General features: G+C 38.6%; 1 protein-coding gene across 3 annotated transcripts in view; it reads right to left on the reverse strand.

Annotated features, from left to right (window-relative positions):
- Positions 1–27768, reverse strand: part of hmcn1 (hemicentin 1) — a 607098-nt gene that overhangs the window by 380016 nt on the left and 199314 nt on the right. For all 3 annotated transcript variants that reach the window (XM_087990747.1, XM_043699541.2, XM_087990748.1), the window contains exons 10-11: positions 26269–26390; positions 2574–2849 (exon numbers count right to left, since the gene is read on the reverse strand). In XM_087990747.1, the coding sequence (XP_087846873.1) occupies positions 2574–2849; positions 26269–26390 (398 nt within the window). The remainder of the gene's footprint in view (positions 1–2573; positions 2850–26268; positions 26391–27768) is intronic.

A 27768-nucleotide genomic window follows, 5' to 3' on the forward strand; every position in this document is an offset into this window, starting at 1 on the left:
AAGGCACCTGCAAACTCATCATTCCATTCCTCATTTGCAAATGGATGTGTTTAATGTCGATGAGATATTTAAATTCAAAAGGTAGAGAAACTGGTAATCAAAAACAGAGAAAAGCTTAGGAGATTGAATCTGGATTTAAGTAGTTACGAGAAGGGCAAGCCAACTTGATCACAAAATTTTAAAAATTCACGTACAGCCCTGTATTTCTAACTGGTGAAATGGAAAGAATTAAAAAGTAATTTTCTTTTATATATATATGTTGAAACTAATGCTATGTTAAACAGAAAAGGTTATAATGTATTTTCTCTTAATATAGATATTGTCTCTTTTTTTTGGAATAAAAATCTTTTGTTTCCTTTTAAGCCTTGTGAAAATATTAAACTACATCTATTTAACTCTGGCACTACAATGACCTCCCAAATTTAAGCACTTTACTGCTTCCTGTTTAGTGATCTCACATCAAAGAAGATTTAATGACTATGATTGAACCTGTAGTAGGTAGCAATTAACTGTCTTTAGGCCATCCTGACAGCTGTTTGCAAAAACAGGGTAACCTGGTAAGCAATACAACAAAGGTTTACTGTATAAAGAGGACTCAATATCACACGTGACAAAAGAAGCATTTTCAAATTTTAATGATGTCAATCCAAACTAAACTACATGGTAGTCTTTAGTTCTTCACACTGAAATCACCTGCCAGTCCTGTAAAAACATTTAATTTTTTTTGTTGGCCGAAGAAATGGGTAAGAAACCTAATCAGGACTTATTTGTGCTTACTTTCCTCCATCTTGTATGGTGCTAAATATCCTAGTGAACCGATAACCCTTCATTCAACTTTATTTATTTCATCAACATTAAAATGTTGCACATTTGTTTTGAAAATAGTTCATATTATTTAACCGAAGGCATCAGAAGATCTGACAGAGGTTTTGTTCTGAAGTGTAATATATATATATTGTCTTACAACAGCAAAATCAAAAAACATACCCTACCTTGCAGAACCATTTAATGGCAAAGCAAGAGGTTAAAAGAAAATCAATGGTACAGAACAAGGCAATTAAGCAATTTATTAATCTAGAAATATCATTGTTCAACACTCATGATACATTTGCCTATAACTAACCATTATTGTTGGTGAGCTATTCTGGCTCCTTTGCTGGCATTTAGGTTCTCCTGCTGGTGGACAGCTTGAGGTGGGGCTTGTAAAATCCAGCTTCCTGCTTCATCACTGCCTGCTTTATAGGGGATGGTGGAGGAGTCCTACTCCAGCTATATATTTTAACTGTGGCAAGGGGCCCACAAGGTGTGGGAAGCTCTGCAGCCTGGCTTCAGACAAGAAGATAAAAGGCCTCCTATATCCCTCAGAGGTACCATCGTCCCAAGATCTTACCCTGTTTATCTACCATATCCCACAACCTCACCTCTCAAACCCTGTCTCCTACCCACTTAAATTCATCACCAAAGTGCCTCAGCCTGACCCAAGCCAAATCCCCCTCACTTACATCGTCACTGGAGCAGAACGCCAATTTCCATTGGGGATTGTTCCAGCAGTAGTTACTGCCCCCAAATACATATTGCTGGGACCACAGAAATACCATCCAGCTGTGTGACAGTTCTCTGAAGCCAGACTTATGGTTCCTAATGGGTGGAAATCTCAACTCTACTAGGGCAGCTGTTCTTCCACTGGGCAGATTGCCCATTCACCTTTTAGCGGGGGTGGAATGAGAGATTGACCACAGCTCATAAAATCCAGCTCCTTGTGTCCAACACTTAAAAAAGGTGAAGAGTTTAAATTCAAAATCTTCTGCAATCTCATTCCACCTTTACATCATCCTTAAGTTTTTATCTTTATGATCTATGCAGATCAATTTCTTCAAACCATCACTAATAACACAGCAGCTGACCATCTCGAGCCAATCCTAGACAAATCATTTTTTTGAAAACCTCTTTAGTTTGAACTTCACCTTGCTTTTAAAATGATTTAAAATCTTTTCAAAATCTCTTCAGTCACTTCTCAACACTATGATCATAATTTAGCCTTGTGATGTTTTCACTCAGGAACTCATTATAAAACACAGCAGCATCCAAGGGGCAGGAGAATTGATGTTTCAGGCATAAGGCTTTCAAAAGCATTTTGCTGTAATTAAATGAACCATTTTGCTGAAAGCAAATTATGCCAAGGCATAAACTCTAAAATTGGAGCTAAATGGTCTTTTACCCATTCCATTTGATGTTAACTAATTGGATAGCTCGAATGGGTACAGTCACAATGGGTCCAACATCCAATTTTGATATGAATCTTTGCTTTAACAGTATATGGCCATTTTTACAGGATTAGCAGTTTGCACAGCTTTACACACTCACATGCATCTTTTCGTGTTGTTCATTATTTAGCAATCATTCAAAGTTTGGTGAATTGAAGCGTGTGTTTCAATTATAAACTTTACTTAGCATTTTCATACTAAAACACTGGAAATGGATTTCAGTGGCAGATTATTTTTCAAAGAGTCAATAGTCCCACAATACAAACTCGGGCAGAACATCTATAACTTGCAATTAACTGTAAAGCTTACCTTGTACTATCAGGAACACTGAAGCAAGTGTGGCACCTCCTTCGTTTGCAGCAATGCAGTTGTATTGCCCAGCATCACTTGGTCGTACATTCTTGATCTCCAGAGACAGGTTTCTCATTACTTGGACCCTGTGCCTTTCTGCCAATCTTCGGTCAGCACCATTTTTCTGCCAAGTGAGGTTGTAGCGGACTGTACTCAGTGTCAAGCACGTCAATATGGCTCTCTCACTGGGAATAACCGTGACATTATTGGGTACTTGAATAGTTGGAGGAGGTTCTGTAGAGAAAAATGGTAAAATATGACAGGTGAAAGAGTGACTGATGTTCACACCTTTACTCCAAATCCAGATGGTTCAGAAGGTTTCCATTTGAAGTAACAGCGTAATTGTTTTCTCATAATTAAACTACTTCAAAAGAACAAAGATTATTAGCGATTTTTGAGAACATTTGTAGCTCAGGTTGATGATAAGTATGTAAGTTAGCTTGCTGAGCTTGAAGGTTTGTTTTCAGATGTTTCGTCACCATACTAGGTAATATCTTCAGTGAGAGTCTCCGGTGAAGCGCTGGTGGTATGTCCCGCCTCTCCTTTTATAGGTCTTGGTTTCTTAAGGTTGGTGATGTCATTTCCAGGTTTTTTTCCAAGGGAAGGTAGATCTGGTCGAAATCAATGTGTTTATTGATGGAGTTCTGGTTAGAATGCCATGCCTCTAAGAATTCTTGTGCGAATTCACCCACCTTAAGAAACCAAGACCTATAAATAGAGAGGCAGGACATACGACCAACGCTTCACCAGAAACTCTCACTGATGATGTGACCTAATATGGTGACAAAACATCTGAAAAACAAACCCTCGAGCTCAGCAAGCTAACTTACATGCATAAAGAATATTAAATCAAACATAAGATTTTCTGATATACTCCAAGATTGAACAATTCAGTCTAAATTATAGCTCGTGATAACGTTCTTTTTAGAAATATATTGCAAAACTAAGGTACTGAATTTTAAATTCAGTATCTGCAGGGGTGGAAAATTGGGACAGTGGATTAGTCATAGTGGAAAAGCAAACCAAATGGGTGCATAACTCCACTGCCACATACACAGAACTTCAGTTTTCATTCTTTTATCTACCCAGTAGCGTTTGGGTTATTTCCGTGGCAGGCCTCCAAACACATTGTCTTAGTTGCCCCTTCTTAATGTTTAAAACCAGGCAATAGGAATTAGTGAGCACATCACGACGGAAGAATCAGAATCACTCCTAACCTTATTCTCATCTGCCCTCTACGTACACGAGTTTTCTAACAGAAGACACTCAACTCAACAGAAACTGAGTAGGTGAGTGATTGTGTATTGAAAATTACATGGTGCATTATGGCAATTAGGGTTAGTATACATATGTACCCCCACATAGAGTGTAGAAAATAGATTAAAATAATTCATATTTAATCTCATATGTAAGCTATTTGTATATTGAGATCCTGATCTGAAGAATCTCAGGTTGTGGATGCCTGCGCTTGCATTATCCCTGAGGTTGCTTGCTCCACACCTCTACAGAAGGCTCTTCAATCCTAACATACTGCAACACTCTTATCTGCATCTTTAGATGGTACGTTATCAAATACAGCACACTAGTGTTGCATCTAAACTCATTTCACATGCTCATTCTCGGCTGATGTCTTTCTGTCAGAGTCATGTCATCAGGTAATTTAACCATGATTTATATCAATCCTGTTATACCGTATTCCCCCACAGTTATTTTTCTACTTGGACTACATTATTCCAGCAATTTACTACTATTTAATTACACTTTGCAATCATTTGCATCATTATTACCATTACTGCTGTTATTAACATGATCAACAGCTCCCCTTACCCTATTGAAGTTTGAATCTTACAGTTCAGTGAAATTAGACTAGATGATCCTAACTAATTTTCTTCATCACTAAAGTGATGGTGTTGTACCATCTGTGATGCAGTAAAGGTAAGACTGTCCTACTTCCTGTGATAGTCATACTCAATCTCACTTCTTAGGTCGAGCCTAGTCAATACCTTCTTGTTCCTCCTGTGCATGCCTTCAGGCATTCTGACAATATAAGGTCTCAGTTGACCAGTTTTTCTGATGAGCATAGATTTTGACTTCCTGTTTCTTCACCAGACTTTCAATCTCTGGCTTAAATGTCAGTAGTTTTCGGTCTGTGACAAGAATCATAATACCTCTGCTTTTTGTGATGACTTGTCTCTTGCAGTTTTATCTTCTTGTGGTCTTCAGAGGCTATGTTGGGCTCAATATAGCTTTGGTTTTTGTATTTAAAAACTGGTATATCAGTTTTTTAACCTCCTCCCTATTAATAATTCTACTAGCAAGTATAATGGAGTACAGTTAATTCTCAGTCTGGATTCTTAAGTATAGTGAGTTCATGAGACTTGACTGTTCTGTCTACTTTTCCACTTGACTGAGGATAGAGTGAGAATTTGTCATCTGATTGATGCTGGTCTCCCTAGTGGAATCCTGAAATCCCTTTTCACAAGGGGAGGTCCATTGTTTGGCACAATTTTTTTCAGAAAACTACATTTCATTTCAATACTTATATCAATGAGTCAGCTATGTTTGAATGAAGTGTTGCCACTTCAATCATCTTGAATAATAGTCAGCTAGGATTAAATAACTCATCCCTCTCAAATCAAAAAATCTGTTATTAGCCTTTCCTATGATCTTTCTAAAAATATTGATGAAATAATATGCTCAACATTTGGATGTGTGTGGCACTCGTCTAGAATTACAAAATGTAATCCTTGCAATACCTGCCACCACACCAATGATGCTTTCACTCTGCACTTCATTATACCTACATGTTCCTTTTGGATTTCTGTAGGATTTATTGGTATTGACTTTAGCATAACCATTCTATTGATGGACACCAATAACTCTTCCACTGTTGTCAAGTATTGTTTTTGCTCACAGTACCTCGTTAGCACTTGCTGTTCTGCACTACATTTTGGCCACTCTTTTCGACAGATTTAGCTGGAATTTGTGCACTTCGTGACAGATATTTGAGCTGCACAGATTTGTCTGAGTTTGCCCTCAACTAGTGATAAAATGTTAGTTATAGTGTCGAGTAAGGCTCTACTTCAACAAGGATGAGGCACTCTTTTTCTTCTTGATCTATTGCTGACCTTAAGACTGTATCTGCCATTACTTACACCTTGTCTGGAACACAGACTGTTCCACAATCACATCTTGTCAGCCCAATCTTGAATCTATGTATGTATAAAGGTATTTTTGAAATTTCTTTCAGTTCCAATAATGTTATCAAAAGCTATGATCCTTCTTAATTGGATAATCTGTAAATCTTTCACATTCCCATGTAATGGATTCCTTCTTCGTGGTCACAAACTACAGTTCAATCTCTGTCAAAATTCTCAATATAAAAGAGATGGGCTTTCATGTTCTGTCAGTTTGCGCTTGAATAAGAACTTTTCCTGGTGCATGATGCCTCCATGGGTACTATAGTAAATGACTCTGGACTGTAACGTGCTATAACATCAGCAGAAAGCAGCTTTTCTTTAATATTTTCAAAAGCTGCAGTCTTCCTGACTCCAATATCATTACTGGCCTTGTGAAAAAGGCTCTATGAGTTGAGAAAGACTGCCTCAGTTGGATGATTTACTATCCCTAAGAAGCACTGTACATCATTTGTGCATTTTAGTGCTGGAGATTCTCTGATGAGTCTCCTCTTCCTGGGACAGAGTGGGTACAATATATGGGGTCCAGGACTCTCGAGGGTCCTATCCAGGTCAGGAGCTGGGGACCCAAGCCAGCAGTAGCAAATAGTCCTGTGATTTCTGTCCTGCCCCTAGACCTATCATGAAGCCCTGTTCTTGGACAACATGTCCTGGGAATGTAATCATCATTCTGGAGCACTGGCATTTCTAATTTATTTAATGACCTGATTTCTACTGTACATCTAATGTAACGTTAACCTTTTGCTCATGTTCCTTCTTCATTTTACCATACCCTTGGATGTAACTCATACAGTGAATAGTTCTCCATTTCCCTTCAGGACTATCTTTTGGAAAGTCTCTGGGACAAAGGAGATCACAAATGGGACACAGTTGAGCAACCAAATGGTATAATAAATATAGTCAGCAATCTTGCCCCTAGGTCTAAAGGTATTCATTCATTCTTGGGACATGAGCAAAGGCTAGGACAGCTCTTAATGTCCATACATAATTGCCCTTGAAAAGGTGACAGTGAGAAGTCTTCTTAAACAATTGGAATCCGTTTGGTATAAATACACTCACAATGCTATTACGGAGGCCGTTCTAAGATTTTGATGCAGCGACACTGAAGGTAAGGCAATATCTTTTCGAGTCAGGATGGTGAGTGGCTTGGATGGAAATTTGCACGTGTTGGTGTTCTTAACATATCTGTTGCCTTCTAGAGTCTAGTGGTCATAGATTTGGTAGGTGCACTCTAAGGAACCTTGGTGAATTCTTGAAATGTATTTTGTAGGTGGTACACAGTGCTTATAGAGTGTTGATGGTGGAGGGAGTGGGTTTTTGTGGATCTGTTGCCTACCAGGTGGACTACTTTGTCCTGATGGTGTCAAGCGTTTTGACTGTTGTTGGAGCTACACTCAAGCAAGAAGGTATTACATCAGACTCCTGACCCGAGGCTGGTGGTTAATTAATATGTTTTTGGGTAACATGAGAACAGTAATTCACCCAAGAATTTCTAACCTCTGATTTGACACCATTATTGGTATTAGTTTGGTGAAAAACTTGTTTGTTGCCAATTTTGCCAATTTATTATTGACAAAGAACAAAGAACAACACAGCACAGGAACAGGCCCTTCAGCCATCCAAGCCTGCACCGACACATTTTGCCCTTCCATACTAAAACTGTCTTCACTTACAGGATCTGTATCCCTTGATTCACTTCCTATTCATGTATTCGTCCAGATGCTTCTTGAATGATACTATTATGTCTACTTCCAGCACCTCCTCTGGCAACGCGTTCTAGACACTCACCATCTCTTTTAAACTTCCCCACTCGCACCTTGAACCAGTGTCCCCTAGTAATTGGCCCCTCCCATCCTAGGAAAAAGCCTCATATTTTCCATTCTATCCATGCCATTCACAGTTTGATAAACTGCTATTAGGTCACCCCTCAATCTCCTGTATTCTAGTGAAAACAAACCCAGTCTATCCAACCTTACATCATAGCTAAAATCCTCCAAGCCTGGTAACATCATGGTAAATCTTTTCCGTACCCTCTCCAAAGCATCCACATCCTTCTGGTAGAGTGGTGACCAGAACTATATGCAGTATTCCAAGTATGGCCTAACTAAAGTTCTATAAAGTTGCAGCATAACTTGCCTATCTTCATACTCAATGCCCCTTCCAATGAAGGCAAGCATGCCATAGGTCTTTTTTACTATATTATCTACCTACTCTGCCACCTTCAGTGATCTGTAGATCCCTCTGCATATAAATAATCCTAAAGGTTCTGTCATTCACTGTATAATTTCCACCTGTAGTTGACCTTCCAAAATGCATCACCTCTCATTTGGACTAGGCCAGACCACTCAAAACATTCTTAAACAGGCAGCCCAAAACATAACTTTGCAATTTGTTTCAGTAAGTGTATAGTGAAAATTACCCAGAGTAAGTTAGCTAAGTTGACTACCAGGTTTTAAAACAGACAAAAATTTCTTCACAAAATTACACAATGAAACACAAAGAACGGAATAATGAACCCCTACAGAACTCAGTCTATCCAAACTAGACTTAATTATGCTGTTCCAAATATACACAGCAGTCCCAATAAGCAAACCCCTTAAAAATGAAACAAAGGCTTACAGGTCGAAGTTAGAAGGGCAGAAGGAGAGAGTGTTTAGCAGCCTTTCTTCACACAGTCCACTACTGAACTCCCTCAAAAAAATCTAGTTCTGGACTAATTCAAACAAATGAGAGGTGATGTACTTTGGAAGGTCAACTACAGGTAGAAATTATGCAGTGAATGGCAGAACCTTTAGGAGCATTTATAAGCAGAGGGATCTACAGATCACTGAAGGTGGCAGAGTAGGTAGATAAGGTAGTAAAAAAGACTTATAGCCACGCCCCCTTGACTTATACAGGTTACTTCTAAAAACATAAAAGCTTTGGCCTAAAAACTTCTGTTTACGTATAAACAAAAAGGCGTTTCATCTCTGTTACAAACCAGCTGTGTCACAGCCCAGCCTGTTTATGACCCCACGAAGAAAAACCAAGGACACAGTATCCTTGAGAAAAGAATTAAATAAATCCACTAGAGCCCCAGAAATATCTTGCCTTGCCTCCCACAGCAGCTAGAGATGTATCTCATCAGGTCCTGGGGTTATATATGACTCTATGACTACTTTATGCCTACTAAAATATCTATTACCTTGAGAAAAAAGGACTAGCTTTGTGACACCACCACTACCCTCTATCTCCTATGACTGAGCCAGTTCTGTATCCATCTTGTCAGCTCACCCCAATACCATGTGACATCATCTTTTTTTTTACCAGTTTGTCATAAGGGACCTTGTCAAAGGGTTTACTGAATACCATGAAGAAATCTACAACTGCTGTTCTCTCATCAATCATTTTGTTACCTCTTCAAAAACTTGATCAAGTTAGTGAAGTATGACCAGCACAAAGCTATGCTGTCGATCACTAATAGTTCTATTTGCTTCTGAACGTGTATAGATCTTGTCCCTGAGACTCTTTTCTAATAACTTCTCTGCCACTGATGAGGGACTCACAGGCCTGTGAATTTCCAGGAGTATCCCATACTACCCTTGTTAAACAATGGATAACATTGGCCATTCTCCAGTCCTTTGGGACTTCACCTGTGGCCAAAGAGAATACAAAAATGTTTGTTAATTCTCCATGAATCTGTTCTCTTGCCTCCCTCAATATTCTGGGATAGATCGGGATATGACTGTTTCAGAAGAATTCCTGATGTACCTTCACAATGCTGACCAATTATGGGCTGTGATTTCTGTCTGTGTATCAAACTGCATTTGTTCCAACATTAAATTATCCTTAGGTTGAAGAAAGTCTGGTAGCATCTCATGCTTCATACTATCTATGATTTTCTAATTAATTCATCCTTCAAAAGCTCTGTATCCTTAATATTCCTCCAGATAATACAAATCCATTAAAATGCTTCTATTTATTTTCCAAATGCTGAAATCACTGATCAAACCTTATCTCTTCAATCACTCAATTTCTTTTGGGGCTGCGTTGAATAATTGAATAAATGTCACACTCCGTAGCACTTTCTAATAGGCTTCGACTTACTAGAACATCAGTTATTGGACATATAAAGATGTATTAATTTGATGGCATTACTCCTTTGTATGGCTGAATTCATTTTAAAGTGCTGTAACTGCTGCTTCCAGAGTTCCTGCAACTGGCCCCACTATGAACTTTCCATGTTACCAAATGGTTGAGGTAACAGCAAGGTCTCTACTGGAGCTGCCATCCTTTTAACCATTGCATTTGACTATACAAATTCAGTCTGTATAATCTCCAGATCTGAGCAGAAAACAGATGTCTTTTTTCCAAAATAGGTGCAACTTAAGGATGGCATGCATAAAACAGGGCAGCAATGGGAGTCTGTTTTTATTTCAAAGACAAGTCAATGTTAGTGAAGAACTTGACTGTCGCCGTTTAGAACTCTTAGATACTTAGTACAGGCCCATCCACGGAAACCTATGCACCTTCTTTGCCAGATTGGAAAATCCTCTCAAGCCAAAACCTGTACTTTCTCTAGTTAAGCTGAGGGTTTATTGTCAAAGGTGAGTTAATCACAGACAATAATTTCAAACAATGCATTCACCAGCCTTTGATTTTTTTAAATGGATTCTTTGAACAATATCTCAACTCTGAATATTCCATCTACCTTGTGACTTTGTCATGCTCTCTGCCACTAATTATTTCTTCCTGTAGTTTGCTTTGTCAGTCACCTATACTCCAGGGGTCTGGACCCCTCCAGATGAAGGGATCTGCAAGGAGCAAGCCCAGCTCACACAGTTATATTTCTGAGAAAATAATGTACTTGAACCAGAAAAAGAAAATCAAGTTGCAAGCGATGTTAGTGGTGGGTATGTGGGTTGGAGACGAAGTAGCAGTAGTTGTTTTCTTTATTTATTACATTAATTGTCTTTTTAGGCTGTACAGTTTCCTTTGGTAATATACTATAATAATGCATTATCAGTAAAGTATAAATTCTTTATAGATTCTTAAATAAGTGGCACAATCAATATTGCCAGTTACACCCATTGCCATGCACTCACCATGTAAACTTTGCAGAACACCCTGAGAATATGTCAGGGCAGCAACTACAACATAGCAGACATAATAACACTTCCTGCTGCAGACTTGCACCATAACCAATGCTACTGATATGGTGGCCAGTGCTACTTCTGTCAAGACCAAATAGACTGGCCTTGTGTTGGGCCAATGTTACTGGTATATTCCTCTGGGACATTATCAGATATAGTTCTCTCGTGTAATTCTAAAATCTCTTTCTTCACTAATCAATCTAGATTGGTTTCTTCCCTCTTACTGGTGTCAGAGTCATGTCATCTGTCACATCATCATTTACATGAATCTCATTATACTGAATATTAATGTTTATTTACAATAATACCCCAGTGACAATGATGATGATGAAAAATATAAAACATAGATGACAAAAGAGAAAAGGTATTATTTCTCGCTATGGAAATGGAAAACTGGAAGATATTTTTGAGACATTTACATCTGCACAGATTGACTACAACTCATATAAACTGTACCAAAAACTTATTTCATAGCAAGAAAAATATAATATTTAAAACATTGTCTTCTATGCACCAAGTAAAAAAGACATTATTACATATTACATGCAACTGAGACAACTAACAAATCGAATGTGTCTTCAATGATGTTGAACAAATTTATTAGCATTTTGATATTCCAATCATCAAAAGGTTTATCTTTAGTAACCTAAGCAAAAGAACACTCAAGAAAGACAAAGGTATCAACTGTTGGCATTAAGAAAAGTTGTACTGCTTTCTTCACAATTACAGAGTGACTTCTCATTTATTTGATGGAAAGTCTGTTGCTATAATTATCTTTGCATATCTTATGTTTTTGCTGTTCTGAGCTTCTGATGGAGCTAATATTCATCTTGTACATAAGTATGACAAAGAAAAAAAAGGAATTAAATGAAAGTAAAGGCAGAGTGAAATTTACAGCTATACTGCTAAAGCGAAAGATCAAGTGCCTGCAAGACATGTGGTCATGTTGGGAAGCAAACAATCCCCTCTGACACCAAGCCTTTTGTTGTGACCAACACAAAAGGATCAATTATCACTAAATACAGTTCACAAATTATCCCTTAAAACATGTAATTCTTCAAAGTACAAGAAACATTATTTGTAAGCACTGAATCCAACTCCAACATCAACATTTCAGATGAGAAACATGAGACTACCTGATGTTAAATGATATTCTACTTGTGACAGAAAATGTCTGCCAAGCATAAGAGATGATGTTATGAAATAAACTTTTCAGTTGTGTGGGTAAATCTTTCATTTCATTGTATATGAGAGTGTTGTTAACATAAATAAAAGATAGGAATATATAACTTTTGTTCCTAGTCAAGTTGAATGTTCAAGTTATGCTCATGTTAATTATTTAAACATTTGGAAACAAACCATTGAGACACACAATGTCTATCATTTACTAAGATGAAGTCTGTTAAAGTGATTAAAGGAATTCACAATGACATAATGTGCAGTTCTGATTCTGAATTCTGAGTAATTTCCCATATAATTGGATTGGTACATATGAACAAGCACTAGGAATAGTGAAAACAAACCTTTTTTTGTAAAGTGCTGACAACTTCACAAACAGCAAAGAGACAGGCAGTTGCGCAATAGATAATACTTCTACTCTAATGTCATTTGAAGGAATTGTAACTTGAAACTTCTACAGTGGTATGTTCATTTCACTAACAGTCCAACTTCATTTTGTATAGAAATATTCCAGTCAAAGAAGTGCCGCATACAGAGAATCTCTCATGGTTCCAAATTTTTATTTAATCACATATATAATCTGGTGACTTGAATTTACTTGGCATATCATCAGTAGAATCCAAACACACCAAAAATAGATATTCTGGGGAATAGTGCAAAAGATGATTGTTGAACAGTACCGATGGATCAGTACTGAAAACAACAAATAGATCACAGCAGGTCAGATAGCATCCATGGAGAGAGAGTTTAGATGACTCTGCAGAGCTGACAAAGAATAATCTAGACTCGAAACGTTAGCTTACTCTCTCTCCTTGGATGCCATCTGACCCGCTGTGATCTCCATTATTTGTTGTTTTTAGTACAGCTTCCAACATGTGCAGTAATTTGCTCCTACCTATAGACCAGTACCAATCATTCACACTATTGTATTAGGGTCAAATGTCTGAACCAGTTCATGCTCAAGAGTGTATCATGCATGTTCCCTTTGTGCTTTCCTTATCTCCCCATTTATGTTTCTTCTTGCACATTTACCAAGAGTCTATTACAATGACTTCATACAGAGCAAGGCAGGAAATCAGCTTTCGACATCAAAAGAATAAGATCAAACACTGAGGTGTCACTTACAGACTTGCTAACTTGTAACTTGGTAATATGTCTATTGTATAGTGCAACTTGTACCTCATTCTCATCATGCCAAAAACTTAATCTTATTTAAAACAAGAGCCTCTCTCATTAGAGTAAAACCACATTGTAGCCTATCACATTACAGGCCCTGTTGATCCCTAACAGTAAGGAGGACAGTGACAGTAAGTCTACCAGATACATGCTTCAGCAAGATAAGAGGTGGTGAATCTACAACACATAACACATGTTTAAGGTATTATGAATTGAGGACACTGGAAGACATTATATTAATAAAACATTGTTTTTTATAAAATTTCCAGATTTCCAGCATCTGCAATTCTTTCAGTTTATGTTTTTTTAAACCTTATTGTCATCACCAGAGGCCATGAAGAAAAATGTCAAAGGAAACTATAATCTCTTTATTTTTGTGTTTAAATTCTGTTATTTTTAAAAATGGACAATCTTGCTGAACCTTGGTTGAGGCTGATAATATGATCCTATGTCCATTAGATTCTTAACACCAACATCCCTCCCCCCAACATTGTGTTGACATTCTAGTAAAGCTGGCACAAAGGATTTGGAAATGAGCTGTCTCCAGCCAGCTCTGAACAAAGAAAAACAACAATTATGCTAAAATGGCCTCTCATGATTTTACAATTACCTCACCATCTGGCAAAGAAATTCTGATGAGGGAAATAAAACTACACTGCGAGCATGACTACAATCCCATTGCCCATCAAGATGAGCCCTCAGCACCTTAGGTGCCTGTCTTTGTCACATGATTGAAATCAGTTTATTGAATTCCTCAAGCATATGGCTTCGGGGTTCCGAATCAGTTCTGGTCTTAATATCATCATAGGATCATAGAATCCCTACCATGCAGAAAAGGCCATTTAGCTCATTGTGTCTGCACCGACACTCTGAAGGGTATCCCAACCCCCAGTTGTATCCCCGTAACCACATTTGCTTCAGTTAACCAACCTCGCCTGCAGATCCCTGGCGTCCTATGGGGCAATTTAACTTGGCCAGTCCACCTAACCTGCACATTTTTGGATTATGGAAGGAAACTGGAGTGTATAGTGGAAACCCACACATTCACAGAGTGAACTTGAAAACTCCACACAGATAGTCACCCAAGGCTAAAATCAAAGCTGGGTCCCTAGTACTGAGGGGAAACAGTGCTAACCACTGAGTCACTGTGCCATCCATAATAAAAATAGTAATATCAGACTTTAGCAGCTAAAAATCCTGCCCTCCTTCTATCTCTCTCATATCAGCATACACACATCTAAAATAGGAACAGTAGTCAGCCATTCAACTCCTTAAGCCTACTCTGCCATTCAAAAAGATCATGGCTGTTGTGATTGCAACCTCAAATCCTGCATCCCTGATAACCTTTCACCATATTGCTTAACAAGAATCTATCTTTGCCTTAAAAACATTCAGGGACTCTGCTTCCACCACTTTTCCCAGACAGAGAGCTCCAAAGACTTACGCCCCATAAGTTTTTCTGCCTCATCAATTTTAAACAGCGATTGTAAAACAGTAACCTCGTGTTCTAGATTCTACCGTAAGAGGAAACATCCACTCTATGTTTACCCTATGTAAACCCCTCAAGATCTTATATTATTTAATTAAGTAATTTCTTACTCTTCTACAGTCCAGCTGGTATAAACCTAACCTTCACAACTTTCTCTGAGAAGATAAATGAACTATTCTAGTTTTAAGTCTGGTAAACTATCTCTGAACTGCCACCTCCCTTAAATACGCTGAACAAGATTATGCACAGTAACCCAGAAATCATCCCACCAATATCCTTTATAACCAGGGCATGATCTCCTTACATTGTATTCTATTCCCTTTATGACAAATTATAAAATTCTGTTAGCTTTTTTTTATTATGTGCTGTCTCTTCCTTGTTTTGAATAAAGGGGATGCTATCAGGGAGGCCCCTGAAACCCAGCTTCTGTGAAAATATTTCTTCTTTCTATAGTGAAGACTGATGCAAAATACCTGTTCAAATAATCTGTTAAATCCTGGTTTCCTGTTACTAACTCTCCAGCCTCACCATCTATCAGACCAACATTCATTTTGTTAACTCATTTCTTCAAACATTTATGGAAATGCTTACTGCCTATTTTTATATTGCTGACTAATTTTCTCAAATGCTTCTGTCATGCCTCCTGTCTTTGCTTTTTTTTTCTTTTATTTTGATACTACCTTCAACATTTCTAGTTAGCCACAGATGCCGAGTAAGTCCCTTGGAATTATTCTTACTCTTTGGAACGCATGTGTTCTGAAATATCTTCTTAAATACCTGGCATCATTTTCTAGTGATCTATGCTTTAACAAAATGCGCCAATACACTTCAGTCAGCTCGGCTTTCAAGAACTCAAAAAATTTTGTTACTTAAATTTCAAAGAGAGTCTTGGACTCACTGTTCTCTCTCAAACTGAACATAAAATTCAATCATATTATGGTTGCTGTTATTTAGGCACACTGTCACCTTGAAGTAATTAAGTAATTAATAAATTAATCCAACTCATTGCACAATACCAGATCTAGGATAGAATACTCTCTAGTCAAAAGTCTCACCTTCAGAATGAATTGCGCATTCCAGTCACCAAACTAGATTAATTCTCCAACTATAACATAGATTGTTGCAACTTCGAATGCCATCCATCTGCATTCCAGCTCCCAGGGAAAGAAGTGCTATCATTCACAGACTCCCAATTGAATATCATCTTACTGAACTCCAAGTCCCAAAACCTAATGTGAATATGTTTGATTGTTTTGTAGAAATTCATAAGTTGCAACTTGCTTCCTTCTCTTACTACCTTGTATCTCTGTGTGATTGAAGAAATGGAAATTTTTTTCCACATTTTGAATAATTTGTTTATCTACTCTGCCTTTGGTATCATCTTAAAGGATTTGCTGTGTGTTTAGTTAAAAAATTGGAATCTGAAAATCAAAGTTTGGGGAAAAACTCTTTGGCCTACCTCAATAAGGAACAGGGTGGTAAAAATGAGTTAACCAAACTGTCTTACAGTTATGGGCTTAAGTGGGGAAAAGCAATCATAATTTTTTATGTATAGAATTCCTATAACGTGGAAACATGCCATTTGGCCCAAGTCCACACCCACCCTCCAAAGAGTAATCCACCTAGACCCATTCCCTTGCCCTATTGCTCTACATTTCCCTGACTAATGCACCCAACCTACACATCCCCAAACACTATAGGCAATTTAGCATGGCCAATCCACCTAACCTGCACATCATCTGGGTGGAGTTTGCACAGTTACCTAAAGCTGGAATTGAACCCAGGTCCCTGGCGCTGCAAGGCAGCAGTGTTAACCACTGAACCACTGTGCTGCCCCATTCCCAATTTAAATTCATCCCATTCCCAATTTGTCCATGACAGAACTAGGAGTTCATCTGGTTTCATTCCGTTAAAAAGAGTCAAAATATTGATTAAGGTGCAAAAATTCAACCATAGGCCAAAATTTAAAAATGAGCCTGAACCAGGTTCAAAGAAATCAATTGGAAGTAACAGGAAAAAATGAATGGCTGAAAGTATTTGTAAAACGAAGACAGAAGCGACAGGAAACCCTCTCTGATCTAACACTAGAGCAATGGCAAATTTATACATGAAGGTATAAATAAGGAAATTTAATTAGTCAAACACTAATGCCTGCACATAGATCATTTGAAAGCAGTAACTAGGAAGCAACAGTTAAAATTCCAAGCAAAGCCAAAGCTTTTTGAGCATCTTAAGTTCAGTCTTGAATTGAAACAGTCAAATGTTGGGTTAAAACTCTAAATTAAGCAACACTTTGACACCCAGCTTCAGCAGCAAAAACAGAGAATACAGTTCAAGCTCAAGGACAGAGGGAGGGGCCAACAGGGAGAGTGGCAGGCCGACCAGGAGAGCAAAAACCAGACAAGCTATGATGGTCACAAGAACTGTGGACCCTCATGATTCAGTCAATTAACCGAGTAAAGCTCAAAAAGTTCATTGCATACTGACCCCAAAAACGTCTTTTGATTGTGAGCAGAGAAAAGCTATCATCATCCTTGGTAAACATTGTCCTAGAGGCATATCACCTGAAATTTGACAGCATGCTAAAGAGGCCCATGCAAAGCTATCTGGGGTTCAAGAGGCAAAGCAAATCGCTTTAACCTGGTGGTTCTACTGTGTTAAAATACAATCCACCTACAATGAATGTTGTAAGATGACATTTCAGGAAGAATTTATAAATTGCTTACACCCCCAATCTGAGAATGCAATTTGAGAAACAAAGAATTCTCACAGCTAAGAGTACAAGAAGTGGTTTTGATAAGATAGGAGGATATTTAGTTATTTCACCCAGAGGGTGGTGAGAATCTGGAACTATCTGCCTGTAAGGGTGGTAAAGAGAGGAACCCTCACAACATTTAAGTAGTATTAAATGTGCACCTGACAATGCAAAGGCATGGACATGAAGAAACCCTATCAATAAATCAAAATCTCGAGGAGCTCATTACGCTCAGTCTGAGGTGGGGGGGGGGGGGGGGGGGGAGTTGGAATGATATCACTAAACCCTTGAAACAAAGTACAGCACTCTCCAATTCTGTGTGTTTGTTTTCTTCCTGATCCTGTTCCTTGGAAGGACTGTCAGAAGGACTGCATGCCTCCAACATTTCTTTTCTCTTCTCCTCAAACATGTTTTAAAAAACATTAAACAAAACTCATTCCTCCTCCTTTTCACAAAAAATGAAGGTATGTCATGACTCGGGGGCATGAAGAAAAAATCCCAAAGAAAACTATTTTCTATATTTGTGGGTTTAAATTTTGTTTTGTTTTTAAAATGAACAAGCTTGTTGTATTCAATATGGCCAAGGTTAATCACGCAATCAGATTTCAAGAGGCTTCCAAGTCCCCCTGCATTCCAGTTAAGGCTGACACAAAGGACTTGGAGATAAGCAATCAACTTCAAGTCAGCATTGGACAAAGGAAAACATCAAGATTAGTTATGCCAAAATCATTGTTAATGATTTTACCTGTCCCTTCACAATGGAAACTGATGGGAGAGGTAAAGCTATACTGTTAGCTTAACAATCTTCTCCGTTATCTTGACAGATAGGCCAATATCCCTGAAACTTCTGTCTTTGTCATATGACTGAGATCTGAGCTTGTTGATTTGCTTAAGTATATATTTCTGGTGTTCTCAGTTAGTTATTGTCTTAATATTATGAGAACTGCACTCTCTCTCCATCTCTCTTGCAAAAATCTCATCCCAAGAAGAATCTCAGATTTTGTCTCTCAAATTCTCTAAGTAAATAAAATACTGCAGTGTCTTTGCCATCCATCTACATCCTAGCTCCCAGGAAATTAATAGCTGCATGATTAGCAACTAAGAGACTTTCAATTGGTAAGTGACTTACTCTTATGTCCCATGAACCAAATACCAATATTTTTGCTTTTTATCTTAGAAAAGAAATTCATAAGTTGCAATTTGCTCCCCTCCCTTTCTCCTCTTTCTGCCTTGCATGCTTGTGCGTGTGAATAAAGTAGTGAAGCAATTCCCCTACACTTTGTATGTATTTTTAATAAGCCCTTCTTTTGATATCACCTTAAAAGAATGTTGCTGTGCATTAAGTTCAAAAATCAGAATCCAAAAATTTGGGTTTGCAAAACATCCTTTGGCCTATCTCAGGAAAGGATGGGAGTAAAAAGGAGTTAAACATTACCCCATTGTCTTGTGCACTGGAGGAAAAAAGCAATCAATTTACATACACAGTCATTTATTATGTTTTGGGATTGTTGTGTAATTTGCATAAAGTCTTTTGACACTTAGGTTGTACATCTATATTCTTCAAACGTCCAAGAAATATTTCTATGGTAGATTTATTTATGAGTAAGCCCTTTATCTGTAGTCTGTGCCAACTTCTCATATGAAAACAGAAACCAACAGCTTGCCTTAAATATTTTAGCTTTTGTCTCATAAATTTATTGGACCAGCAGGAATGTTCCTGGCACTGTAATGAAAGTCTATTTCTCATTATTAAATCAACTGATAAATGCCAGCAGTGAATATACTTCTATCAAACATGCTGTTGCCCATGGATAATCAACATAAATTGAAAGAATCAGCGAGTCGTAAAGATTGTAAGTGTATTTATGTTATTGCTGGTAAGATCTACACAGTCAAGGAAGTTCTGTTTTTTCCTCACCTAAAGAAATGATAAGAGTTGAGTATGTTTCAATTATGAATCAAAGCAGAATGACTGAACAAATCAAAGATGACACAGAAAGTGACAGTAAGGGGGTTACTGTGTAAATCTGAAAATACATTTACCAACTGTTGTGGTGTTTCGATGATAGTGCATACTGATTAATGTTTAAAAGGTTTCCATGGACAGTTAGAGAGCTATATTTCTGTCTGACTGATGCTTATTTAGCAGGGACTCATCCAAGTGACTATAGTCAAGTCAATTTTAAAGCCTCACTCTCACTCATCAAGTCCATGAATAGGAAAGATTTGGAGGGATGTGGGCTAAGCACAGGCAGGTGGGACTAGTTTAGTATGGAAACATGTCAACGTGCACTGGTTGGACAGAGGGGTCTGTTTCCATGCTGTACGACTCTGTTCAACCAAGAAATCAGCCTGGTTAATTTTACTACTTAGGGTATTTTTAATTCTTGTTATTAGACCATCTGAAATATTAACTGGTTCAGCATCACTGGTTTCAGTTACATTCCCATCCACTTACAGCAATATGAATTCTGCAATTTTAACTGTCAGGCTTACCAACATGTCATGGGAACATTTCCTACTCAGAACAGACTTTCAGAAAAGGAAATTCAGTCATCTGCTGTCACTGAGGTAACTGGCATTCCACAGTAGAGAATGGGGTCAGCTTTCATGGGGACTCATCTCTCCCCAGCTAATGAGACACAGTCATAAGCCCACTGATGAAAATGTCGGTTTCCCTGCAGCCAACTTTCTGCTCAAAAGGAAGTTAAATTGTTTAGAACAAGACTTCTGCCACAATCTAAAAACCAAAGCAAATTTGAGCAGTGGTCATTTTTGCAACTGTAGCCAGTGTTTCGGAGTGTCTGAAGATTGAGACGCATTCATCACAAAACATAAACCACATGTGGCTTACAAGAGGCAATTTAGTGAATTTAATTTTAGGCATTTATATGTTGATTAGTCCAGCATGGAAATTGACAACGACGCAGTTAGATGGCCTTAATCCAGAAGCCCATACAGATACTCAAGCTTTTTTCTAATTGAAAGCTAAAATTATAAAGTTATTCTGAACCTTTAAGTTAATTCGACATGTTAGTTGTCAAAATGCCTCATCGAGTAGTGATGAATATTAGGGAAGACAGTACAAAGAACAAAGAAAATTTACAGCTCAGGAACAGCCCTCCATGCCTGAGCCGATCCAAATCCACTGTCTAAACCTCTCGTCCAATTCCTAAGCATCTGTATCCCTCTGCTCCCCACCTACTCATGCATTTGTCTAGATGCACCTTAGATGAATCTACCGTGCCTGCCTCTACTACCTCTGCTGGCAATGCGTTCCAGGCACCTACCAGCCTCTTTGTAAAGTACTTTCTGTGTGTATCCCCCTTAAACTTTTCACCTCTCACCTTGAACTCAAGGTCTCTTGTTATTGAATCCCTCACCCGGGAAAAACCTTATCTCTATCTACCCTGTCTGAACCCTTTATGGTTTTATATACCTCAATCAGGTCCTCCCTCAATCTCCTTTTTTCTAATGAAAACAATCCTAACCTACTCAACCTTTCTTTATAGCTAGCACCTTCCATACCAGGCAACACCCTTGTAAGTCTTCTCTGCACCCTCTCCAAAGCATTCCACATCCTTTTGGTAATGTGACAACCAGAATTATACACAGTATTCTAAATGCGGCCAAACCAAAGTCTTGTATAATTTTAGCATGACCTGCTAGCTCTTATACTCAATACCCCGTCCGATGAAGGCAAGCAAACCATATGCCTTCTTGACCATTCTATCTATCTGTGCAGACACCTTCAGGGTACAATGGACCTGAACTCCCAGATCTCTCTGCTCATCAGCTTTTCCCAAGGTTCTTCCATTTAAAGTATAGTTTGTTCTAGAATTAGACTTCCCAAAATGCATCACCTCTCATTTGCCTGGATTGAACTTCATCTGCTACTTCTCCGCCCAAATCTCCAGTCTATCTATATTCTCCTGTATTCTTTGACAGTCCCCTATGCTTTCTGCTACTCCACCAATCTTTGTGTCATCTGCAAACTTGCTGATCAAACAATGGTGTCCCCAGCACTAATCCCTGTGGAACACCCTGGTCACCTTTCTCCATTTTGAGAAACTCCCTTCAACTACTACGCCCTGTCTCCTGTTGCCGAACCAGTTATTTATCCACCTAGCCAGAACATCCTGCACACCATTTGACTTCACTTTCTCCATTAGGTTACCATGGGGAACCTTATCAAACACCTAACTAAAGCCAAATGTATATGGCATCTACATCCCTTCCTTCATCAATCAACTTGGTCACTTCCTCAAAGAACTCTATTAAGTTGGAAAAGCACAATCTCCTCCACACAAAACCATGTTGCCTATCACTGATAAGCCCATTCTTTTCCAAATATAAATATATTTTGTCTGTCAGTCCCTTCTCCAGCAACTTTCCCACCACTGACGTCAGGCTCACTGGTCTGTAGCTACCTGGAATATTCTACCACCCTTCTTGTACAGGGGGACAACATGAGCAACCCTCCAGTCCTCCGGCACTTCACCTGTGTTTAAGGATGCTACAAAAATATCTGTCAGGGCCCCAGCTATTTCCTCTCTCGCCTCACTCAGCAACCTGGGATAGATCCCATCCGGTCCTGGGGAATTGGTTCACCTTAATATTCTTCAGCCTACCCAACACATCTTCCCTCCTTACGTCAACGTGATGCAGAGTAAACGAACATCTATCTCTATTCTCAACATTCATCATGTCCCTCTCCTCAGTGAACACTGATGCAAAGTAATCATTGAGAATTTCACCCATTTTCTCAGGTTCGACATACAACCTTCCTTCCTTATCCTATAGTGGACACACCCTTTCTCTAGTTACCCTCTTGCTTCTTATATATGAATAAAAGGCCTTGGTATTCTCCTTAATTCTGCTAGCTAAAGTTATTTCATGACCCCTTTTAGCCTGCTTGATTCCTCACTTAACATTGGTTCTACTCTCCCGATATTCCTCCAAGGCCCATTCTGTTCTTAGCTGCCTGGACCTTATGTACGCTTCCCTTTTCCTCTTGGTTAGTGACACGATTTCTCCTGGTTCACGAATCTTTCTTTCCTATCCCTTGTTTTCAAAGGGACATGCCTATCCTGCACTGTCTTCAATCTATCTTTGAAAGCCTCCCACATATCAAATGTGGACTTCCCTTCAAATAGCTGCTCTCATTTCCCAGCTCCTGCGGAATGTTGACATAATTGGCCTTGGCCCAGTTTAGTACACTTCCCTTAGAACCACTCTCATTTTTGTCTCCAAGTATTCTAAAACTTACAGACTTGTGGTCATTATTCCTAAAGAAATCCCCCGCTGCAACTATTATCACCTGGCCTGGCTTATTCCCCAACACCAGGTCCAATAAGGCCCCTTCCCTCATCAGACTATTCATATACTGCTCTAGAAAACTTTCCTGGATGCTCCTTACAAATTCTGCCTCATCCAGACCTCTGACACTAAGTGTATCCCAGTCAATGTTGGGAAAATTAAAATCTCCCATCACCACCACCCTGTTGTCTCTACATCTTTCCATAATCTGTTTATCTATTTGTTCTTCTACCTCATGCTCACTGTTGGGAGGCCAGTAATACAGCCCCAGCAATGTAATTGCACCCTTCTTGTTTCTCAGCTCTACCCATAATGCCTCACTGCTCAAGCCCTCCATTGTGTCCTCCTTTAGCACAGCTGTGATATCATCCCTGACCAGCAATGCGACTCCTCCCTCCCTTTTACTTCCTTCCCTATCCTGTTTGAAGCATCAATATCCTGGAACATTTAGTTGCCAATCATGCCCTTCCTTCAACCAAGTCTCTGTGATTGCAATAAGATCACACTCTTAGGCACCAATCCAAGCCCTAAGTTCATCTGTCATTCCCATGACACTTCTTGCATTAAAGTATACACACTTCAGGCTGCCAGTTCTTTTGCGTTAATTTGCTCTCTGCCTACTCTTCGCCTTAGTAATGCTAACTTCATGATCTTTACAGTCTCTAGTTTCCACCTCACTGTCTACTAGTCTTCTCTTCTGGTTCCCAGCCCCCTGCCACATTAGTTTAAAACCTCCCCAACAGCAGTAGCAAAACCTCTCCCAAGGACATTAGCTCAAGTCTGGCTCAGGTGTAGACCATCCAATCTGTAATAGTCCCACCTTCCCCAGAACCAGTCCCAATGTCCCACAAATCTGAACCTCTCCCTCCTGTACCATCCCTCCTAGTTCATTCTGCCTATTCTTTCATTTCTACCCTGGCTAGCACATGGCACTGGTAGCAATCCTGAGATGACTACCTTTGAGTCCTCCTCTTTAACTTCTCTCCTAGCTCCCTGAATTCTGCTTTCAGCAATGTTATCAGGTTTACAATACTGTTTTACTTACAATTAAACATTACAGTTTCCACTCGCATTCTGCATTATTCAACTTGGATTTATTACTTTAGGACAATTCAAGTTCCATCACAAACTGGGGACAATGAAATTGATAACTGGTATCATGAATGCCATTTCCACCATAATTGGAAACTTTCGTACTTGGATCATTTTATGTTTCTATGGATCAGTCTAACATTTTGCAGAATGGCATTTAAATGGGTATATGAAATGCATGATTGAGCATAACTCCAGGGCTTTAATAAATTAAGTAAAGCTAAAGTTGAAGCAGCTGTTTTTAAATACCATCCTGAATTTTAATTTTTCCTCAGATATTAAGCATCAGCATAATTTGCCAAAAAATGAAGATGAAATGTTCAACATACCTATACCTTCACATTTTAATGTTCTGATGTGATGGATATTCCTGATCAATAGATATGATTACCTATTATATTTAACTATCGAACCTGATCACAGTGCACTACTCCAATATTTGCACCTAAAGATCAGATAAAACTAGCATAGTGACACAAATTTGATTATTAAAAGTAAATGCTATTGTTTCAGCATGGAAACAAATAATAAAAAATGTTTGTGCTCACAATTTTACTGTTCATTGGGTTTACATAACTCAGATTTGGCAAACAAATCAGAAAACATAGTGAAGGGCCATCCCAAAGGTACGTCCTACAAGGTCCATCTCATTTGTTATGTTGACTGCAAATGCCCTTTGAGGAAGCAATAGCTGATGGGAAAGTAGTCTGTTCCCCTGATCACTTCTGTGTTTATAAATCTATATCTAAAGTTAGTTCTCCCTCCAGATCCCTTCAGTCAGCCACTGTTGATGATTTAAAATTGTAAGCATAATTCTAAACTTCGATAAATGTGTCTGGACAACAAAAATGCTCTTTTAACATTCATTTACTGACAATTCAAGAAGAAGACAATTTTTTAAAATTCCCCAAATGGCAATTTAGGAACATTTTAAACTTTTGACCTCCTGACTTCGCCAACACAAAAACCATTGCAGCTTCCTTGTTTAAAATCCAATCAAGGTCTCATGACCCTTGAAATAACTCCACAGAGGCCGGTATCCCATGACCAAACCACCCTTTATTTACACATGCATAGTACTTGACACAACCTGCTTTGAGAAATGAACAGAACCTCTGACATTCATATTTATTTCTATCAGCTGGGGCTGTTAAGTTGGTCCAGTGAAGGAACTAATATTCTATGAGGTCCACATGGCTGTCCTTGTTGCAATCACTACAACCCTGATGGCATTTAAATAAAAGCAAATTACTGCAGATGTTTTGTGACAGTGATAGTGTTCCTGCCTCAGAGACAGAAAGCCTGGATTCGAGTCCGACCTACTTCACAGGCGTGTCATAACATAGCTGAACAGGTTGATTAAAAATATCTACTGCGAATGCTAGAAATGTGAAATAATGAGTAAGTGCTGCAAGTAATCAGTAGGTCTGCCAGCATCTGAGAGAAATATGGTTAATGACTCAAGTTGAATATGACTCTAAATACAAACAGTCATTTCAACTCAAAAGGTCAACCCTGTTTGTCTCTCTACAGATGTTGGCAGACCTGCATAACATTTCCAGCACTTATTGTTTATATTCCTGATTTGCATTTCTTTGAGTCAATTATCAAACTGCAGTGCATAAAATGATGGCCAGTGTGAACAAGATTGAAAAATATATGTTCCATCTTGAATGCTCCATTTTCAAGTCCCTCTGGATGATGTAGATTAAAATTATTTCCTGTACTATTGGCAAGACTGTGTCTTTTAATTTTATGTCTTTCAAAAGCTGTGGTGAAAGTACTATTTTACAGATTTACTAGGATGGCTGCATCATTTCACAACAAGGAATTTGTGTAAATGTCCAAGATCTCTGTTCCCTAATTAAACCTCTCAACCTCTGTATCCTCTTTTAAGATGCTCCAAAAATCCTACCTCTGTGCTCATACTTTTGGTTAGTTTCCTGATTGATACTGAGCACTAGGAGCAAAGTATCCAAAATGCCTTTCATTGGTATCATTCTTGCTTAGCCATGTGTTTTAAGATGTTAATACACTCTTTATTTTATGTTTTTTTATGTTGGTATTTTATGCTGCTTAGTGTCACTTGCTGAAAGTGATAAATACATTGGTAAAACAACTCAGGAGTGTTGGTTCTTTGTGTCACTCCCTACTGTTCAAACACAGGTTCCAGAGTTAACCAAAATAGCTATTAAGCAGTTTTGTATTCTCTTCTAGATCATAAAGCCACATAATATTGCATTTATTTTTTATTTAAAATAGAGCCCCTTACACATGTTACAACTGAGACATGTATATAAAAAAGGGTTCTGACCTGACACATCCAGGAAGGTTTGTGCACGCCCGGTGCCAGCACTGCTAACTGCAATGCATTCATAAAACCCTTCATGCACTGCAGAAACTTGAGGGATCTCCAAATGTGCAGTGGCAGACTCCCTTCAAGAGAAACACAGGAGGTTAAATCCGGTGAATTATAATATAAAGTACACAATCATACTCATAATAACTTGCTTGAAAGAGGAAAACAATGTTAACCTAATAGAATCTCAATAATTAACTGCAATAATGTGTATTTATTTTATGCCATTAATGGTAATAAAATGTCTCAAGTCGTTTCTCAGGAAAATTATGAAGTATGGGCAGCATGGTGGCACAGTGGTTAGCATTGCTGCCTCACAGCGCCAGAGACCCGGGTTCAATTCCTGCCTCAGGTGACTCTGTGTGGAGTTTGCACATTCTCCCCGTGTCTGCGTGGGTTTTCTCCGGGTGCTCCGGTTTCCTCCCACAATCCAAAAATGTGCAGGTTAGGTGAATTGGCCATGGTAAATTGCCCGTAGTGTTAGGTGAAGGGGGGAATGGGTCTGGGTGGGTTGTGCTTCGACGGTCGGTGCGGATATGTTGGGCTGAAGGGCCTGTTTCCACACTGTAAGTAATCTAAGTAAAATAATTTGACACCAAGTTAAGTTTCAATACAGAATTGGGAAGCTAGAATACTCTGTTCTTTAAAGTTGATATGTAAGTAACAGTTTTTAGTTTCTTATAGTGCAGTGGTAGCATCTTTAATGCTAGATCAAGAGGTTTGGGTTCAAGTCCCCCCTTTAAGTAACATTTTCTCATACTAACAGCTACAAAGTTCTTGGTTTGAAGAAAGGAACAATTTTAACTTTACGCTGTCACAAAATCAGGTAATGGATTAACATGTCAGAGTGCAAAGATTTTAAAGAGGAATCATGGATAGCAAAAACTTTATTATGAATTTGGTATCCATTGACACCCTTACTGAGTTGCAACTCTTTAAACAATGATCAGGATTTTATTTTATAAATCAATCAGTAGATTATCCCAAGAAAAAAACCTCAAAATCTTGCTTGTCATTGGCAAGAAGAGGCTTTACAAGATATCTAGATCTGGTCTTTCCGTGGATGATTAGAAAGATCCAGAGAGATTTGGAAGGTGGCCAGAAGTCCAAGATAAGAATAAACTTTAGAAATAAGAAACTTCAACTCATGCCATACAGACTGCAACTCCAAGAGTTTGTCAGAAGATGGCGTAGCAAAGGCCACAAGTGTAACTTTTATAGAGGAACTGTCAAAGCAGCCCACTGAGTTTGTCGTTGCCCTTACACTAACTAAAAAAAATAAATTGGGAGGATCTTTTGGGCAGGAAATAGGCCATACCATTAAAATATTATTTCAGGATGGACCCAAGTATAAAGCCTTAGTGGCAGGCAACAGCAATTACATATCTTAGGTACAGCCAACACAATTGCTATGGTCAGCGAAGCATACCAAACCAACAAATCAGATGTGGTTCA

This window comes from Chiloscyllium plagiosum, unplaced genomic scaffold, assembly GCF_037043375.1.
Source record: "Chiloscyllium plagiosum isolate Xiang-an unplaced genomic scaffold, Cpla_swu_hap1 HiC_scaffold_9, whole genome shotgun sequence".
In the NCBI taxonomy this organism is placed as follows: domain Eukaryota; kingdom Metazoa; phylum Chordata; class Chondrichthyes; order Orectolobiformes; family Hemiscylliidae; genus Chiloscyllium; species Chiloscyllium plagiosum.